Source organism: Canis lupus, chromosome 21, assembly GCF_011100685.1.
Source record: "Canis lupus familiaris isolate Mischka breed German Shepherd chromosome 21, alternate assembly UU_Cfam_GSD_1.0, whole genome shotgun sequence".
In the NCBI taxonomy this organism is placed as follows: Eukaryota; Metazoa; Chordata; class Mammalia; order Carnivora; family Canidae; genus Canis; species Canis lupus.
This window is the reverse complement of record NC_049242.1, coordinates 26,858,741-26,871,984: the sequence shown is the minus strand read 5'-3', so window position 1 is coordinate 26,871,984 and position 13,244 is coordinate 26,858,741. Positions and strand designations below refer to the sequence as shown.

The 13,244-nt window shown below is 40.3% G+C and overlaps 3 protein-coding genes across 3 annotated transcripts; 1 reads left to right on the top strand and 2 right to left on the bottom strand.

Annotated features, from left to right (window-relative positions):
• Positions 1-321: 321 nt before the first annotated feature.
• LOC119864881 (NADH dehydrogenase [ubiquinone] iron-sulfur protein 8, mitochondrial-like) lies at positions 322-966 on the bottom strand. Its single transcript, XM_038569348.1, has one exon. The coding sequence runs from the start codon at positions 952-954 to the stop codon at positions 322-324; it is 633 nt and encodes a 210-aa protein (XP_038425276.1). The 5' UTR covers positions 955-966.
• A 186-nt stretch (positions 967-1,152) lies between these two features.
• Positions 1,153-1,602, bottom strand: LOC119864930 (akirin-2-like). Its single transcript, XM_038569347.1, has one exon. It carries the CDS (start codon positions 1,600-1,602, stop codon positions 1,153-1,155), a length of 450 nt encoding a protein of 149 aa, XP_038425275.1.
• A 6,820-nt stretch (positions 1,603-8,422) lies between these two features.
• On the top strand, positions 8,423-11,672 carry OR52B4 (olfactory receptor family 52 subfamily B member 4). Its single transcript, XM_038569346.1, is given in 4 exon segments — positions 8,423-8,453; positions 10,681-11,226; positions 11,229-11,356; positions 11,358-11,672. Coding segments are annotated over 4 exon segments (1,020 nt in total).
• Positions 11,673-13,244: the final 1,572 nt, after the last annotated feature.

The window sequence follows — 13,244 nt, the reverse complement described above, 5'->3', positions numbered from 1 at the left end:
GAAGAAGACCCCTGTAATCTTTGTAAAGGTTTTGGGGAGTAAGGATGTTAAACCAACTCCCACCTTCCTTTTTTTTTTCCTTAAAAAAGGAAAAAGCTAGCACACAGCACACAATTTGAAGCCAGGCATTTTTAGGTCAGAAATGTCGGGAGCGATGCCTATTCAAGGGGTTCCCTCAGAAGAGCCCCCCGGTGTTTGAAAAATGGAAGTATGGAACTGCTTTGCCAGGAGTAGCTCCTCTAACTTCTCTCTTGATGAATTTCTTAAGGCTTAAGACTTTTTTTTTCGGGAGGTAGAGCTCTTTATTGGGCGGCGGGGGCGTCAGCAGTACAGGTAGTCCGCCTGGATGTTGGCGGCAACCTCGGCCCCCCACTTGTCCCCGTTGCTGACCAGCTTCTCCTTGTTGTACAGCAGCTCCTCGTGCGTCTCGGTGGAGAACTCGAAGTTGGGGCCCTCGACGATGGCGTCCACAGGGCAGGCCTCCTGGCAGAAGCCGCAGTAGATGCACTTCGTCATGTAGATGTCGTAGCGGGTGGTCCGGCGGCTGCCATCGGCCCGCGGCTCGGCCTGGATGGTGATGGCCTGGGCAGGGCAGACAGCTTCATGGAGCTTACAGGCGATGCAGCGCTCCTCCCCTGATGGATAGCGGCGCAGAGCATGCTCCCCACGAAAGCGAGGGCTCAGAGGGCCCTTCTCGAATGGGTAGTTGATGGTGGCAGGCTCCCGGAACAGGTAGCTCAGGGTCATGCCCAGGCCTCGGATGAGTTCAGTCCACAGCAGGGTCTGAGCTGCCCTATCCGTCACCGACTTCATGTCCATCGAGGGCTCCCGCATGTTCACAAACTTGTAGGTTGCTGCCACTGTGCTGCTGTGGAGGCTCCGGGCAGTGGGGTGCCCTGCTGGTGCAGCCTGGGCCAGGGTCTGGAGCAGAGTGGGCATAGTCAGGCAGCGCATCTTGAAGCACTGCTGCTCCTTCCCTTGCCGAGGGGTAATTTCCAAATCCAGTTGCTGCCTAAGAGTGGTTGCCACTGACGAAAGCTTGAAATAACCTGTATTCACAGTGGGGTATTGGCATTGCTGCATGTCATAATTAGGACCTCTTGCAACAACTCAACAAGGAACAAGGCAGCCCACAAATGCAGAAAATGTGATTCATGAAACATAACTAGCAGGCTGTTCTCTGTATCGTTGCATTATTTGATCATGCATAAACTTCACAAATGCATCATATTGTTCTGCAAGTTTTGTGTTCAATATTTCTTCATACTCTTCTCGAACTTTCTCTTCACGTTCTTTCAACAAACGTTCACAGATCATCCCAACCTGTCGTAGAGTAAATAAGGGTTGTTCTTTTTTTAATGGTGAGGATGTTGCAGATGAAGTCCCTGGTGAAGCTGGTCCACTGAGGAGAAATGCATGTGGTTGTGCCTCAGAAGTACAACATGGATCTGTCTGTTGGAAACTAGTTTCTAAATGTCTTCTCTTCTGCATGCGTTTATACTCTTGTTTTATGTTGTACAGAAGTTGTTCTGATTCAGAGTTGGTATCGCTGTCGGTGTCCAACTCCCGTTCCCTCTTGTGCCTGTTGTTCTGGGCTTCCATGATGCCACTGTGAACCCTCCCTGATGAAGCTTTTCAAGCAAATGAGATTGTACCTACATTTCCCCAACACTCTTTTTTATTATTATTACTTAAGTGTGCTTAAAGATTAAATGAGGTTATCTATGTGAAGCACTTAATGTAGCGCTATTATATATATATATAATTTTATATATAACACATTATATATCACAATTTATCCATTCACCCATTGTCACACATTTAGTCTCAAGATATGGAAACCTATAACAAATAATGCTACAATATTCATAGGAGTGCATATATCTTTTTGATATCCTTCTTTTGTTTCCATAGGGTATATATACAGATATGGTATTACATCTACTAACACTACTAACAAACGAGGTTCTTTATCAAGAAAATAATTTTTTCAGGGTACCTGAGTGGCTGTGATTGAGGGTCTGCCTTTGGCTCAGGTAATGATCCCAGGATCCTGGGATCCAGTTCTGCATCAGACTCCTTGCAGGAAGCCTGCTTCTCCTGCCTGTGTCTCTGCCTCTCTCATGAATAAATGAATAAAATCTTTTAAAAATAATTAGCACAACTTGAAATCTGGCATTGTGATGCCCCTGGCTCTGTTTTCTTTTTCAATGTTCGCCTGGCTATTTGAGTCTTTTCTGACTCCACACAAATCTTAAGATGATTTCTTCCACCACTGGAAGATAGACAGTCTCTTCAATTAATGGTGCTGGGAAAATTGGACATCTACATGCAGAAGAATGAAACTAGACCACTCTCTTTCACCATACACAAAGATAAACTCAAAATGGATGAAAGATCTAAATGTGAGACAAGATTCCATCAAAATCCTAGAGGAGAACACAGGCAACACCCTTTTTGAACTCGGCCACAGCAACTTCTTACAAGTTACATCCACGAAAGCAAAAGAAACAAAAGCAAAAATGAACTATTGGGACTTCATCAAGATAAAAAGCTTTTGCACAGCAAAGGATACAGTCAACAAAACTAAAAGACAACCTACAGAATGGGAGAAGATATTTGCAAATGACCTATCAGATAAAGGGCTAATTTCCAAGATCTACAAAGAACTTATTCAACTCAACAGCAAAGAAACAAACAATCCAATCATGAAATGGGCAAAAGACATGAACAGAAATCTCACAGAGGAAGACATAGACATGGACAACACGCACATGAGAAAATGCTCTGCATCACTTGCCATCAGGGAAATACAAATCCAAACCACAATGATATACCACCTCACACCAGTGAGAATGGGGAAAATTAACAAGGCAGGAAACCACAAATGTTGGAGAGGATGCGGAGAAAAGGGAACCCTCTTACACTGTTGGTGGGTTGTGAACTGGTGCAGCCGCTCTGGAAAACTCTGTGGAGGTTCCTCAAAGAGTTAAAAATAGACCTGCCCTATGACCCAGCAATTGCACTGTTGGGGATTTACCCCAAAGATACAGATGCAATGAAACGCCAGGACACCTGCACCCTGATGTTTCTAGCAACAATGTCCATAATAGCCAAACTGTGGAAGGAGCCTCGGTGTCCATCGAAAGATAAAGAATGGATAAAGAAGATGTGGTTTATGTATAAATGGAATATTCCTCAGCCATTAGAAATGACAAATACCCACCATTTGCTTCAACGTGGATGGAACTGGAGGGTATTATGCTGAGTGAAATAAGTCGATCGGAGAAGGACAAACATTATATGTTCTCATTCATTTGGGGAATATAAATAATAGTGAAAGGGAATATAAGGGAAGGGAGAAGAAATGTGTGGGAAATATCAGAAAGGGAGACAGAACATAAAGACTCCTAACTCTGGGAAACGAACTAGGGGTGGTGGAAGGGGAGGTGGGCAGGGGTGGGGGTGACTGGGTGACGGGCACTGAGGGGGGCACTTGATGGGATGAGCACTGGGTGTTATTCTATATGTTGGCAAATTGAACGCCAATAAAAAATAAATTTATAAAAATAAAAAAAGAGAGTAGAGGCTTGTAAGGACCTGCCTACTGAGGACAGCTAACAGCAAGTCATTCTGTGGCCACACAACTTTGAGGCCACACAACTTTGAGAAAAACTATCCTCCTGGAGGAGTTAGAAGGGCTAGAACTAGATATGATAATACTTCTGAGGTTCAGTGTCCAGCTGTTTATTCAATGCTCATGAAACAACAGTAGAGAGAGATGAATCTGAAGCAAAATAGGATCCTGAAGAGGACCAGCTTACAGACCATGTTACTTTCACTCTAAAAGTATTCAATAAGTACGAGTTTTTCTACTGTAGGAAAGTAGAAGCTAAGAGGCTCAGGAATTGGCATCTGGTGTACAGGTGAAGTTGTATATACTAGAGCAATTGATTATCTACCCCAGGATTGCTCTAGATAATTCACAAATTGCCTCATGAGTCCTTCAGTAGCTCTGATCCAGGTGCTTCCACAATCCTTGACAATTCACAACTGGCTCCCTACTTTTATGCTAGCAGCATATGCAAGTGCTTTTCTTCCTCAATCTTGCCAACAGAGTCTGTTAAGCCCTTGAACATTTGTCAGTCAGATGGTTTGTCAAATGTGGTTGACACTCTGCAAGAATGGCTTCCAATAATCCTTTCCTTGGCTACACATACAAGTCAATTCCCCCCATCATGAGATACAATCTATCACATATCCCTTTGAATCTGGGATGGCCTTCTGACTTGCTTTGACTAATAGAATAAAGTGATGTTGTGTGAATTCCAGGAAATCTGGACCTTGCAACTTCTATTAGGCTTTCTTGGAGGCTACTAACTATTTAAGAAGCTTAGGATAAGTTGGTACAGAAACTGTTGAAAAAGGTATGGAGGTTCCTCCAAAAATTAAAAATAAAAGTACTAAATAATCCAGTAATTCTGCTACTCAGTATTCACCCAAAGAAGATAAAAACATTAACTCAAAAAGATACAGGCATCCCTATGTTTATTGCAGCATTACTTACAATAGCAAAATATGGAAGCAATCCAAGTATCCATCAGTAGATGAATGGATTTTAAAAAGATGTGATAGATCAGTCTATCATCTACCTATCTTGAGGAGAATTTATAAGTTTGTGTTCTTCATGAAAAGAATCATGTTGAAGTTTTTTCTAAGTTTCAAATTTCAGAGTCATGAACAATGATGTTTAATTCTGCTAAGGCTATGCAAATGAATATACCTACCAATTAGAAGAAGGCATGTGAGTCTTGATTACCTTAGATATATTTTTAATTTCACTTCCCTGCATCCTTTGGTTGTCTTTCTCTTAATTTTCAGTTTGATTATGATGCATCAAGGCATAGCTTTCTATGAGATCCACTGATATTTCTGAATCTATTATGATTTTTACCTAATTTGAAAAATTTCAGTAATTCTTCTAAAGTTTTTTTCTATCCCATTTCTCTCACTTCATTTTAGGATGCAACTACGGGTTAGAAATTTTGGCATTCTTAGAAACGACAAATACCCACCATTTGCTTCGACGTGGATGGAACTGGAGGGTATTATGCTGAGTGAAATAAGTCAATCGAAGAAGGACAAACATTATATGGTCTCATTCATTTGGGGAATATAAAAATAGTGAAAAGGAATAAAGGGGGAAATGAGAAAAAATGAGTGGGAAATATCAGAAAGGGAGACAGAACATGAAAGACTCCTAACTCTGGGAAATGAACTAGGGGTGGTGGAAGGGGAGGTGGGTGGGGGGTGGGGGTGACTGGGTAACAGGCACTGAAGTGGGCACTTGACGGGATGAGCACTGGGTGTTATTCTATATGTTGGGAAATTGAACACCAATAAAAAATAAATTTACAAAATCCTAAAACATCAGACTTAAAAATAAATTAATTAATTAATTAATTAATTAATAAAATAATAAAATAAAATAAAATAAAATAAATTTTTGCATTTTTCCAGCAATACCTGAGGATCTCTTATTTTTTCTATTCTTTTACTCTCTCTTCATTTAGATAATTCTATTGATAAATCTTATGGTTAATTAGTAAACTGTATTTACCCTTTGACCGCTGTAGCTACATTTGTATAAGACAGGATCTTATTTTTTTTATAGATGAGTAATATTCCATCGTTTGTGTGTGAAACTTATGAAAACTTCCACAGGCTCATTTTCATTAAAAACACAAGCTTATAAATTATTGTTACATATTAGAAGTATTTATATTCCTGTTGAAAATGAGTTAACATTCATTAAAATAGGCCTCTAGCAAGGCTATATTAGGTGGAAAAGACTTTCCTATCAGAGCATCTTGAGAAAAGAAGAGAGAAGAGGATCAGAAGGAAGGGAGGGAGATGGTAAATGGTTTTATTTTTTTTTAATTCTTTTTTACTGGAGTTCAATTTGCCAACATATAGTATAGTATATAGTGTTAACCCAGTGCTCACCCCAGTGGTTTTAGAGACCCAGCCCATTTGGGAAGAAGGCGAGGCTGGTGGAAACTGGCTCTGTCCCTGGAGCCCCAGTGTAAGTGCTCCCTCCAGGGTTCCACAAAAGAGGACAAACAGCCCAACTCCTGACCCACAAAGCTGAATTTTATTACAGTCTCATCATCTGTTCCTGGACACTCAGCCTAAAACTGGTGAGTGAATTAGATATCTGTGGGTTGGGAGGTTTCCAGGTCAAAGTAAGGACTGGGCTAGTGTTCTGTTCTTGACAGGCCAGAAGTGACAGGACCTTTAAAGTCTGTTGATACATGTGGACAAAGAGTGGTAAAGATTAGTCACACAAGTCTGATTGATTCTAGCAGATGTGGAAAGTGAGGTCTGGGAGGGGAGCTGAGGATGCATGGGCCAGATGGAAGCTCCTGAAGAGTGGTAAATTAAGAATCCTATCAAATGGCAGATGCCCTAAATAATTAAACTAGAGAAAACAGAAAATGCATTTACTTCAACTATGGACCCCTCCTGGAAAGCCACGAAAGGAGCCATAAGAATGGCTTCAAACTAATCACCTACCCCAAACCAGATGTTGGAGGGGACTCTGGGTAAGGAGCCAGGGCATCTTTGCAGGTGTGAGAACTAGGAACCAAATTTTCCTCCCAAGAAAGAAAAAAAAATCAAGCCACCAAGAGAGGGAGCTGGACTGGAAGAAATAATGTTAGCAAATGTAAGATTTATCTTAGCTTCTGAGCTAGATATTTTAAGGTACTCCTTCATCTAATATCTCCTTAAACCCCATAAAGAAGGTATTTTATTATTAGCTCCATTTCTTCTTCATTCTGGTGAAAACAGGATTAGACATGACTGTCTTCTCAGGGGGTACCCTCTGAGCCCATTATACCTGGAATATTTTACTGAACCCATCTGTTTCTACACTCATCATTCTCTCCAGTCCATTAGTCTAGTTAGGACAGATACATGAAAAATAGCTCCAAATAGGTATGTTGGATGATTAAGTTAATAAATAAAGGAAAGTATGCTAGGAAGCAAATAGTAAAATTATATGTTAGTTTCTCTCAGAATATTGCACCCTCTTCCCAGAAATAATACCTTTCTTTTTCCACCTTCAATCATTTTTTAAGATTTATTTATTCATTTGAGAGAGAGAGAGAGAGAGAGAGAATGAACATGTGCAAGAACAGGCAAGAGGAGAGGCAGAGGGAGAGAATCCTCAAGCAGACTCCCAACAGAGCTAGGAGCCCAACACAGTCTGGTCTCACAACCCTGAGACCAGGACCTGAGCTGAAACCAAGAGTCAGAGTCAACCAATTGAGCCACTCAGGTACCCGTTAGTCATTTCTAAGCTTAGCTCCCCAAGGTGCGAATATTGAAACACATAAGCCCTGACTATTACCTCTTAAAATTCTCTTGATCATATTCAAAAGTGAGCAAATTGGGATCCCTGGGTGGCGCAGCGGTTTAGCGCCTGCCTTTGGCCCAGGGCGCAATCCTGGAGACCTGGGATCGAATCCCACATCGGGCTCCCGGTGCATGGAGCCTGCTTCTCCCTCTACCTGTGTCTCTGCCTCTCTCTCTCTCTCTCTGTATGACTATCATAAATAAATAAAAAAAAGTGAGCAAATTGAATGTGGTGAAGTCAAATTTCAAACTCATTTCCATCAATTATTGATTGGGAAATTTGGGAAATGATTCATATTCTCTGAGTCTTTATTTATGGGTGAAATGCAGATAATATCCACTTCCTAGAGTGGATGTCTGCTTCCTAAATGAAGAGTATACAAAATTCCATATGCAGTGTGCATACTGCAATCCCTGGCATAAAACAATGCTTAGCAAATATTAATTTAATTCATCTGTGAGTGTGTTATGTTCAGATCCATTCTATTCATGGAACAAAATGTAACTTATAACATCTAGTCTCTTCAATCAATTACTATTGTAATAAACCCTCATAGGTGATCATTCTAAACTAATAGCTTCAAGACATGTGATGGCTGCCCCATGTGTGAAGTTGTGATCAAGGCTCTTAATTGCCTGTGCACCCCTCCCTGCCTCTCAAGCACTCCTTATGCACCTGTCACCCTAGGTTGAAAATTTTTTATGAACATACTGTGCAGTGATCAGTATATTCACCTTTTATTATGCTGCCTCTCTTCTCTCTTCAGTCTTTATGATAAACTAGCCAATGTCAACGTCAAGTTCAAATATCATCTTGTTACAGCCTCCCAGGGAATGCATAATGATTTTCTCTATAGTCATAATCCTCTGTTTGAAAATGAAATACACACTAATAACTCTTAGATTAGTTGAAAAAGGAGATAAGTATAATTGGCTGTCACTCATTAGGGCTCAGACCATATTCTTCATCTTTGCAAATTTCCTATTTGTATGTTCAGAGAAGATGGAAAGTGTGATTTATGCCAAAAGCTCAGGTGACTTCACAAAGAATGTTAATATATTAATATAAATCCTCTTAACAATATATTAAAAGGTCCCTATCAAAATATCATGGACTTTCTTCAGAGAGTTGGAACAAATAAATAATCTTAAGATTTGTGTGGAATCAGAAAAAGACCCCACATAGCCAGGGGAATATTAAAAAAGAAAACCAGAGGCAGGGGCATCATAATGCCAGATTTCAGGTTGTACTACAAAGCAGTGATCGCCAAGACAGTGGGGTACTGGCACAATTTAAAAAGACATATAGATCAATGGAAAAGAAGAGAGAATCCAGAAATGGCCCCTCAACTCTATGGTTCACTAATATTTGACAAAGCAGAAAAGACTATCCACTGGAAAAAGGACAGTCTCTTCAATAAATGGTGCTGGGAAAATTGGACATCCACATGCAGAAGAATGAAACTAGACCAATCTCTTACACCATGCACAAAGATAAACTCAAAATGGATGAAAGATCTAAATGTGAAACAAGAATGATCAAAATCCAAGAGGAGAATACAGGCAACAACCTTTTTGAACTTGACCGCAGCAACTTCTTGCAAGATACATCTATGAAGGCAAGAGAAACAAAAGCAAAAATGAATTATTGGGACTTCATCAAGATAAGAAGCTCTGCACAGCAAAAGAAAGTCAACAAAACTGAAAGACAACCTACAGAATTGGAGAAGATATTTGCAAAAGACATATCAGAGAAAGAGCTAGTATCCAAGATCTACAAAGAACTTATTAAATTCAACAGCAAAGAAACAAACAATCCAATCATGAAATGGGCAAAAGACATGAAAGAAATCTCACAGAGGAAGGCATAGACATGGCAACAAGCACATGAGAAAATGCTCTGCATCACTGGCCATCAAGGAAATACAAATCAAACCACAATGAGATACCACCTCACACCAGTGAGAATGGGGAAAATTAACAAGGTAGGAAACAACAAATGTTGGAGAGGATGCGGAGAAAGGGGAACCCTCCTGCACTGTTGGTGGGAATGTGAACTGGTGCAGCCACTCTGGAAAACTGTGAGGAGGTTCCTCAAAGAGTGAAAAATAGATCTTCCCTATGACCCAGCAATTGCACTGGTGGGGATTTATCCCAAAGATACAGATCCAGTGAAACGCCGGAACACCTGCACCCCGATGTATATAGCAGCAATGTCCACAATAGCCAAACTGTGGAAGGAGCCTTGGTGTCCATCGAAAGATGAATGGATAAAGAAGACGTGGTTTATGTATACAATGGAATATACTCAGCCATTAGAAACGACAAATACCCACCATTTGCTTTGATGTGGATGGAACTGGAGGGTATTATGCTGAGTGAAATAAGTCAATCAAAGAAGTACAAACATTATATGGTCTCATTCACTTGGGGAATATAAAAAAAATAGTGAAAGGGAATAAAGGGGAAAGGAGAAAAATGAGTGGGAAATATCAGAAAGGGAGACAGAACATGAGAGACTCCTAACTCTGGGAAACGAACAAGGGGTGGTGGAAAGGGAGGTAGGCGGGGGGGTGGGGGTGACTGGGTGACGGGCACTGATGGGGGCATTTGATGGGATGAGCACTGGGTGTTATTCTATATGTTGGCAAATTGAACACCAATAAAAAATAAATTTATAGATCTTGGAAACTAGCCCTTTATCTGATATGTCATTTGCAAATATCTTCTCCCATTCTGTAGGTTGTCTTTGAGTTTTGTTGACTGTATCCTTTGCTGTGCAAAAGCTTCTTATCTTGATGAAGTCCCAATAGTTCATTTTTGCTTTTGTTTCTTTTGCCTTCGTGGATGTATCTTGCAAGAAGTTACTATGGCCGAGTTCAAAAAGGGTGTTGCCTGTGTTCTTCTCTAGGATTTTGATGGAATCTTGTCTCACATTTAGATCTTTCATCCATTTTGAGTTTATCTTTGTGTATGGTGCAAGAGAGTGGTCTAGTTTCATTCTTCTGCATGTGGCTGTCCAATTTTCCCAGCACCATTTATTGAAGAGACTGTCTTTCTTCCAATGGATAGTCTTTCCTCCTTTATCGAATATTAGTTGCCCATAAAGTTCAGGGTCCACTTTTGGATTCTCTATTCTGTTCCACTAAAATAAAATAAAAATATATATGTACACAAAAATAATGAAAATAAACAAAAAATAAAATTTAAATTTAAAAAGAATATATGAAAAGGAATATGTGTTTTCTTCTATGTGACTAGGAGGTGAAGCCCTGAAAGGTCTCCCTAGGTATGACTGCCTTAACCACACTGCTGTTAGCCACACGGTCTTCCACTTGCTGGGTATCCCTGGGCTAGAAGACCAGCACATGTGGATTTCCATTCCCTTCTTCATTTCCTACGTCATCGCCCTGCTTGGGAACAGCCTGCTCATCTGCATTATCCTCACGAAGCGCAGCCTCCATGAACCCATGTACCTCTTCCTCTGCATGCTGGCTGGAGCAGACATTGTCCTCTCCACCTGCACAGTACCACAGGCCTTGGCCATCTTCTGTTTCCATGCTGGGGAGATCTCCTTGGATCGCTGCATTACTCAGCTCTTCTTCATCCATACAACCTTCATCTCTGAGTCAGGGATCTTGCTGGTGATGGCCTTTGACCGCTACATTGCCATATGCTACCCACTGAGATACACCACTATTCTTACAGGTGCACTGATTGGGAAAATCGGTGTGACCATCTTCCTGAGAAGTTATGGTACAATTTTCCCCATAATATTTCTTTTGAAAAGATTGACCTTCTGCCAAAATATATTATTCCACATACCTACTGTGAACACATTGGTTTGGCCAAATATGCTTGTAATGACATTTATGCTAACATCTGGTACGGATTTTCCATCCTAATGTTAACAGTAGTTTTAGATGTTGTGCTAATTTTTTGTTTCCTATGTGATGATTCTCCGTGCTGTCTTCTGCATCCCTTCTCGAGATGCTCGCCATAAAGCTCTCAACACTTGTGGCTCCCATGTCTGCATTATCATCCTCTTTTATGGGCCTGGAATCTTCACACTCCTTACTCAACGTTTTGGACGCCACATTCCACCTCATACCCACATCTTGTTGGCTAATGTTTGCATGCTTGCCCCACCTATGCTCAATCCCATCATTTATGGGATCAAGACCAAGCAAATCCGGGAGCAGGTGGTTCATGTATTGTTTACAAGGCAGAAATCACTTTGGTTTAGGAACTGAGTTTTCAGACTCCTTAGCCATCTTATGAAGTGGTTGGTGGGAGACAGCTCAATGAGTTCTGTCTCTGGAGCAAGTTCACCAGGGAGATTTCAGGACTTACTCCTTCATCATCAAAACAACCTGAGCACAGCGCCTTGTTGTACTGAGCAAGTCCTGCTCCCACAAGACCCTGGGACAGGATGCATTGATTTTCAGAGATCATATATCCTTAATGACTCTAGCATGGTAGAAATAGATGGACAAAATCTCAGGCCAGAGCACTGATCTCAACTTCATCTATTCCTCACTAAGTTCCTCAAGCTCTGAGACGTCTTGTGATGTCTCTCAACAACTATATGCAAAACTCTATTCTTTAATGTCCTTCATTCTGGCTAATGACATTCTTAGAATCAGAGATTCCTACATTTTGCAGTTATTCCTATTATTTATATTCCTATTATTTATATTTATTGTATTATATATTTATATTATTACATTATTTATATATGCATGTCTGTAACATGAGAATGTAGATGAATGTAACTGAATTATTTGTTTTGTATTTGCAGAACAATCCCTGAGGAAACTGAGGGGACTGAGACTGGTCTCTCCTGTGCTAGGGGGATGCTCAGGAGGGGGATCCCTCCAATCTCAATGTCAGATCATGTTCTTCGGTGATCCCCTCCTCAGTGAGGCATACAAGGCCTTTAATGACCTGACTCCTGACCTCCTTTCCTGCAACACTGCACATGTCACTTCCAAGTGACCTGAACATCCAGACTTACCAGGCTATTAATGTTTCATCTTTTCCAGGTCATGCCACACTCTCCATGCCCCTGCTCCACTTCAGTATACACCCTTCATCTGTATCCACTTCTCATCTCATCTCCTCTGTGACACTTCTCCAACCACAGCTCCTTCCCAGTGTGCTGTTTAGTTGATACTTCCTCTCTAAGATAGTATGTTGTCCATGTGTTCTTTTTTAAATATGTGTTTTATTAAAAGTCTATGTTCCATGTAAAAAACATTATAAGTTATGAAAAAAGATAAATTTGACATGGAACTCATAATCCATAAACTTACAGCTCCAAGCAATGATATTGTTAAAATTTTATCTCCTGTGGCAATATATCCATATACTTATATATGTACATCTACATCTGTATCCAAATCTGTATTTTTATCGCCATCTGTATCTATAGCTTGACCTACTCCTTTATCTACCTGGAAAATATCATATGATACATATTTTCTGGAAGTACACTATTAACTTTGTTTCTAGTATATATGAATTTATATGATCAGTTATATGCCTGTATACTATTTTACTGCAGGGCTTGCTATAATTTATTTAGCCAAGCACTCTCTTTTAAGCCCTTGTTGCATGGCATTAAGACTATATTTACAAATTAAGGCTCTATTTTAGTTACTGCTTAAGTAAACAGCCAAGATATGTTTACATAAATTATCTGTAAGCATTGTCTTAATATAAGATGTAAATACTCAGTGGGCTATTATGAATAAGGCTGCTACGAACATTCACGTACAGATGTTTGTGTAAATGTAAGTTATTGTTTCTCTGAGATAAATGCT

Coding starts and splice junctions, on each gene's coding strand:
- LOC119864881 (XM_038569348.1), bottom strand. CDS start 954: ATGCGCTGCCTGACTATGCCCACTCTGCTCCAGACCCTGGCCCAGGCT.
- LOC119864930 (XM_038569347.1), bottom strand. CDS start 1,602: ATGGAAGCCCAGAACAACAGGCACAAGAGGGAACGGGAGTTGGACACC.